The sequence below is a fragment of the Lolium perenne genome, chromosome 3 (genome assembly GCF_019359855.2).
Source record: "Lolium perenne isolate Kyuss_39 chromosome 3, Kyuss_2.0, whole genome shotgun sequence".
NCBI classification, from domain to species: Eukaryota; Viridiplantae; Streptophyta; class Magnoliopsida; order Poales; family Poaceae; genus Lolium; species Lolium perenne.
In genome coordinates this window covers 351,154,356-351,160,657 of record NC_067246.2, presented here as the reverse complement: position 1 = coordinate 351,160,657, position 6,302 = coordinate 351,154,356, and the positions used below count along the sequence as shown (strand labels likewise).

Below are 6,302 nucleotides of genomic sequence, written 5' to 3'. Positions count from 1 at the left end.
TTTTGAGACAAATTTCTAATTCATGTATAAATCCTTTGTAAAAATTTGGTATAGTGGTGTTGCATTCCTCTCGTGAGGTAGTTCTTATAAGAGCGAAACGCTAGGGTGTTTGAAGACAAGCGGACTCTTATGCCGACGGTCATGAACCTGATCTCGGACGAGTATTAAAATAGGGCCTCATCTTAAAGTTTCGCACAGGGCCCCGGATTTTGCTGGCCCGACCCTGTATGCAGTCTAGCTTTTCATATGTAGGTTTAGGAAGGTTGTTTGTCCAAGTAAACTATCTTCTCAGCATTGAAACGTCTCTTAAATCTTAAATCAAAGCTGTCAATGCCTGCATTGAATAAAAATGACGAATAATTATCAAACATGTCTCCACTCATATTGAATGGAAATCGGATCAAATTGAAATCCCCCAATAAAAATAGGATAGGTGTTATCTTTTGCCAGATTAATCTTCACGAAGAAAATCAGTCTTAAACTGCTCATGTGCAGGCCCATACACTGCGACAAGACTCCACTTGAAGTTCATTTTTTTTATGGATATAGAATTTAATGTGATACTCTATCTGAATTAGCGAAACCATCCATAGTATCTGATCTGAGGCTGATGAAAAAGCCACGTATAGTCTATGCCGTTCAAAAGACTATGAGAAACCAGTAACTTTTGTAATTTTTGTTTTGCTGGTCTTTATTGAAGAAATGCAATAAGTTAAGGCCCGTATGTATGTATTCAGTGTAGGGACCGCATAATTTCCCATTTCGAAAGAAAAAAATTGAAACCTCCTTCCCGTGGGATTTGTTCAAAGGCCTCGACGACCAATTGAAAAGGGCACACGCTTGAGCGACTGAGCGTCGGCTCGCCTGGAGAAGATAGCAGCTAAGCTGGACTTGGTGAGAAGAAAAGTGAAAGTAAAGCTACTTTTAGCACAAGAAAAAGCTTGGTTATCTCCTCTCTTTGTGCAGATAAAATGGCCGTTTGGGTAGGTGATGATTACCGACCCCATGAGTCCTTTTGCATCTGCATAACCCAAAACGTAGAGATTATTAGGATTAGGATACGAATAGTTGGCCGCACACGGCCCTTGTTTAGCCATATCTAGCACCAAACGAAACTCTCCGGTAGTACACGAGTAAGCAGAAATGGCCTCACGGAAACACGGCACCGGTGTCGCGTTCCCAGCCGCACAAAGAGACCGATGCACCGTCGCTTTTCCCGGCCCTGGAGATCGATCGAGGCACGTCGGAAAGGCATGGCCAGGTCACTCTTTCCGAGACGATGAAACGAGCTAGGGAATAGGGATGCTGTAAGAGTTATATTTAGTTACCACATTATGGCACTTGCTTGCGAAGAAAAGTCACTGACGAGACGATGCTGAAGTGAAGTGGCAGAGGATGGATGCGCAACGGCTGAGGGCATGTTGAGCGACCCATTTTAAACGTTCAAATTATCAGCACGCATCCGTTTCTGTTGCCTGGCGAACGCGAAAATGATTATGTTTGTCCGCGTGTCCGGGTGTCTCCAGCGGTCCGACGTATTGGCGCATCGATATGAATTGGGATGTTTCAAAACAACAAAATAAACAGGTTTAAAGAAGTCTTAGTTCTCATCTCTCTCTCCTCTTCACCGCTTTGAGAGTCGTCTTTCAGCTCCCAGCTCCTCTTCCTTCCTCCTCCGACGGCGCTGCCGCCCGGAGTGTGGACGGGGATGGAAGCTGGATTCACTCTGTGCATATTAGGTGGTCTAGGAATAGTTTGGAGTCTAACCATGTGGCGTATGGCGCGATGCCGTCCCGGAGCTTCTTGGCGTTGGCGAGCAGCGTGAGATGTGGAGGAAGCACCTCTCGTGCTGGCGTCCATGGAGGACGGTGGTAGAGAGTGGATTTGGCCGAAGCTCCCTCCCCCTCAATAAGCTCGCAAGTCTCCTTGGTCAAGTCACATCTGCAGTTTTCTCCTCTTCCTTGTGCCATCGTGGTGATGGAGGAGAAGCAGAGGAGTTGCAGCTCTGTGTCTTGACCGGGCGAGGCGCTTCTCTGATCTGGAGTTGCTGTCATCGATTCCGATGCAGCAGGTTTGCTAAGAGCACATCACCAGCAGCTCCTTGTACGGAGATCTCCATCTAGCTGCGGTATCTGGCCGAGAAGCGGCCGTCTGGAGCGTACGCATCTAATCGACGCCAGCTCTTTTCTTTCCTCCTGGCCGTTGCACCAAAAAGGAGGCAGAGTATCTTTGGTTAGGCTTCTGCGACGACCTCCGGCGAAGGCTGCAGCCGAAGGCGCGGCGAGATGGACGATCCAAGTGGTGTAGTCCCCGGTTTTGTCGATCTTGGTTCCTGCCTGGAGATGCAAAGAGGAAGGACCACATTGCAGTCTAGTTCTATCTTGAGGGGTCCTTTCTATAAACTATCTGGACCTAGGTGTATTTTCTTTACTTATTTGGGTCCTACTGCTTGTTGTCCTTCAAGGCCCTTCTTCTGTTAAAAAAAAAAAGAAGTCTTAGTTATTACATCCAAGTTTTTTAAAGTCTACATGAAAATAAGATGGTATTCCTCTAGGCATTGTCTTCATGCCAGCCAATGCCTACTGATTCTCAATCAGATCCATCTGTAGGCGTTTGCACATGAACTCGTCACTGACTTCTACATTCATATGTAGATACTCCTTCCAAGATAATGCCCAGGGATTGCGCAACCAGCTCACTTTGGAATTCCCATTGGTACTCATTGCGGCCATCAGGACCCTCGTTCTCAACTATCATGTTGTGCATGATCACGCAACATGTCATCACCTCATGCATGGTCTTCAGCGACCATGTTCTTGCCGGGTGACGGACAATTGCCCACCGAGCTTGGAGCACAACGAACTCTCGCTCCACATCTTTCCCGCAAGCTTCTTGCATCTTCGCAAACCTCTTCATCTTCTCCGTGTTTGGATTACGTACAGTCTTCACCAGTGTGGCCCAGTCAGAGTAGATGCCATCAACAAGATAATATGACTTGTCATATTCATTTACATTGACCTCGTAGCTCACCCGGGGAGCTTTTCTTTGCATAAGCCTGTTGAAAACCGGTGATTGGTGCAACACATTGATGTCATTGCTCGAATATATTAGCAGCCATTCCATATAATAGCATGCGAATAGCTGCGGAACATTTTTGGTAGGAGGTGAAGCCAAACGCACCTGTTGCATCGGGCCTGCATTGGAAGTAGGACTCGTAGTCTCTAACGCCCGTAGAATAACCATGAACAGGTCCCTTAACATCATGTACCTGCGCCGGAACAATTTTTCCGGGAACACCGGATTGGTGTGGTGGAAGTAGTCCTTGTGGAGCCGGAGGTGCCCTTCCACTCTGTTGCGCGGCAGGTTTTTTGAGCGGCCCTTCACAGAGCCCCGGTGCACCGGTGCCTGGCTGGCATTGTACTCGTGGAGGATGGAGGCCGCATTAGTAGCCATTATCTGCTTTGAGTGATCGAACTCCTCGTCAGAAGAGGAGTCAACGACCTCCGCGCGGAACTTGGTCAGCATCTGCCACATGTCCATCTGCGTGGGTAGGAACTGCAGATCAATGGCCACGCACAATAGCGCAGAAAACACGAGTAAGAAACCTACCGGCGCAATTGACCGAACAGGTCGTGGGCGGCGAGGCTGGGCGGCGCAACAGGAAAAGTTTGGCCCCCGAACAGGCGACAGGTGCGTGCTAGAGCCTACCCCGACTGAGATCCTGTTCTCCGGCGCGGCGAGGAACGAGCAGACGGCGTGTACTGTGGCGGGGCGGCGGCGGGTGGGGTTGGGGTGGTGGCAACGATAAGGGCAGGAAAGAAGGGGAAAAGAAGCAAATCGAAACGGTCGATTTCGCTGTCCCTGACGTACGAGACCGAGTAAGACAAGAAGGATGCTCGGCATGACCGCGCAGCGTCCGCGAAGACGGAAACCTGCCGCATATTTGGACCAGTTTGCGTCGCCACGGAGGCCGTGTCACCTTGCGTCACCCCGTTGTAGCAGGGCAGTGACGCATTTTCAGTCTACGTGTCCGTTTCCGTCGCCTTGTTGAAGATGCCCTAATATAGACATTACTAGTACACACTAGCAGTTGATGGATGATCCAGAGGAGACGAGGGTGAAGGTGAGGTGATTGACAGTCTCGAGTGTGGCCGGCAGCTTTGCGTCAATCATGTGATGATGGTTCAGAGATTACAGTTTGCGATAATAATTACAGCGGCTCTGTTACTGTGGACGGGTACTAGTGCTTTTCCTTCTTTACTGGGATTGATTGATTCCTTATTCTTACTCTATGCTATGGTGCTGCTATAGTTGGTGGAGGAGACAGTGTAGGTACCAACAGAATTTTTAGAGGCGCGTAGGCTGCTGCTCCTGTTGCTTTTCTTCTCGAGATCGTCGCGTTCTTTTGCTCCGTCGAGAGGCACAGATCCGACGATCGCTGACGTACGGGAATGCGTTTGCATTTCTATGGGAGCTCGTAGCTGAATGATGAGTGAGTTGTGGTAGCTGGAGCCTGGTAGGAGGGAGAGAGGGGATCTGTTTTGTTTCGGAGCGAGGCCGGCCGAGAGAGTGAGAGGAGGGAGGAGACAGGGAGGACCCAGCAGCCCTCACTCCACTCTCAGCTCTCACTCACTCACACTCTGTGCTCTGCCTCTGCGCACCATTCACTCAGCTCCATTTCTTCCTCTGCTCCGCCCTTCTCATTCCACACTGTCCACTCCATCCCCAACGTCTCCATCTACATTGCCGCACCTCATCGTCTACCTTAGCTGTCTGCAGCTGAGATCGACCCACAGCACAGTCAATGGAGGCGAGCGGCGGCGGGGACGACAAGTGGAAGCTGTCCAAGAAGGGCAAGAGCAGATCGGGCAGGAACTACTACTACGCCGACGCCGCCGGAGCCAGCACCAGCACAGGAGGCGGAGGGCTCAGCCGGAGCTACTCGGCCAGCGTCACCGCCACCAGGGACGGAGCCACAGCCAGCAGCAGCAGCTCGGAGCAGCAGCGGCAGGAGCAGGAGACGAGGAGGCGGCTGTCCAAGAAGTGCGTGGAGGCGGTCAAGGAGCACCGCGCCCGCTTCTACATCGTCCGCCGCTGCGTCTCCATGCTCGTCTGCTGGCGCGACTACTAGCTTGCCGCCGTCTCCGGCCACATTCTTTCAATTGCTTGCTCCTCCTGTTGCTCTAGCTACCGGCGTACATTTCCTCCTCTGTTTTTCCTCTTTCATTTTGTCCTTAAAGCCCAGCTCTTGATGATCTATATATAATCTTAGCTTCTTCTTTCTTAATCCCTTCCTGGTTTTTCTTCTTCATTTTTTTTCCCACTGTGATTCGAGTATGTACATACGCCTGCCATGGTAAGCTGGTGATCCCCTTCTCATAGTCCTTCCCCTCCTAGCTGCTGCTTTGATGTAGAGCTTGGTACTTGTGCTACCTGGTGTTTTGATTTTTAGGGAGATTCATCCAAGTGCAAGCAACATCTTGTTTTCTTCTGTAAAGCTTGCTGGTCCTTGTTAATTACCACCTTTACAAGTACCACTACCACTTTGCAGTTTGTGTTTCAACCAATTAATTCCTCATCTGGCTACCTGGCTGGTGGTCAATTGACCGGCCGAATCATGTATACAGCACGCATGCATGCGAGATTCAATTCAATCAGGAGATATAGCCAGCCGCCAATCATCAGGTGTAATCAGCGGTCGCCGTCGTTGGGGATCGATGATTTGTTTGGGCTGTGATGATGAAGACGATGACGATGAGAGTACAAGTTAGTGGGGGATATGCGATGAGCTTGGTTGTTGTCAATTTGTTGTTGGAATTCAGGCATGTGTGCTGCTGGTCCCCTCGACAGGCAGAGCAATTTGCCAAGCACTTTGCATTTCGCCAACAATTCGATTCAGTCAAGCCGAGACCAAATGTTGGCTTAATCTACATGGGCCTTGAGCCGTCGCCATCACCGCCGATCTGCGTGAGAGCTTCAACAAGAAAACGCCATGCCTATTAATTAGCTTATTATGTTTAGTAGTTCAAAAGAAAATTCAGTTTTTCTTTCTTTTTACCAAGTACAAGTAGTTGTACAACTTATTTTTAGTTTCGGCGCACAAACACATTGATGCATCAATGTTACCGTGCCACATGTTGGGCACATGCGAGATTCCCGTTGCCCATGCACGGCTCTTTATATTTCCGAATGGCCATGCATATTAGATTAGTACGCGCCTACGTACGGCATGCTTTGCAAATAATATTGTTTTAATCTCTGAAAATATCACTTTATTTTCGTAATCTGTACCTACGCCTCTA

General features: G+C 49.4%; 1 protein-coding gene across 1 annotated transcript; it reads left to right on the top strand.

Annotated features, from left to right (window-relative positions):
- Window positions 1-4,405: 4,405 nt before the first annotated feature.
- LOC127346231 (uncharacterized) lies at window positions 4,406-5,497 on the top strand. Its single transcript, XM_051372783.2, has one exon. It carries the CDS (start codon window positions 4,805-4,807, stop codon window positions 5,129-5,131), a length of 327 nt encoding a protein of 108 aa, XP_051228743.1. The 5' UTR covers window positions 4,406-4,804; the 3' UTR covers window positions 5,132-5,497.
- The last annotated feature ends 805 nt before the right edge of the window (window positions 5,498-6,302 follow it).

Coding starts and splice junctions, on each gene's coding strand:
- LOC127346231 (XM_051372783.2), top strand. CDS start 4,805: ATGGAGGCGAGCGGCGGCGGGGACGACAAGTGGAAGCTGTCCAAGAAG.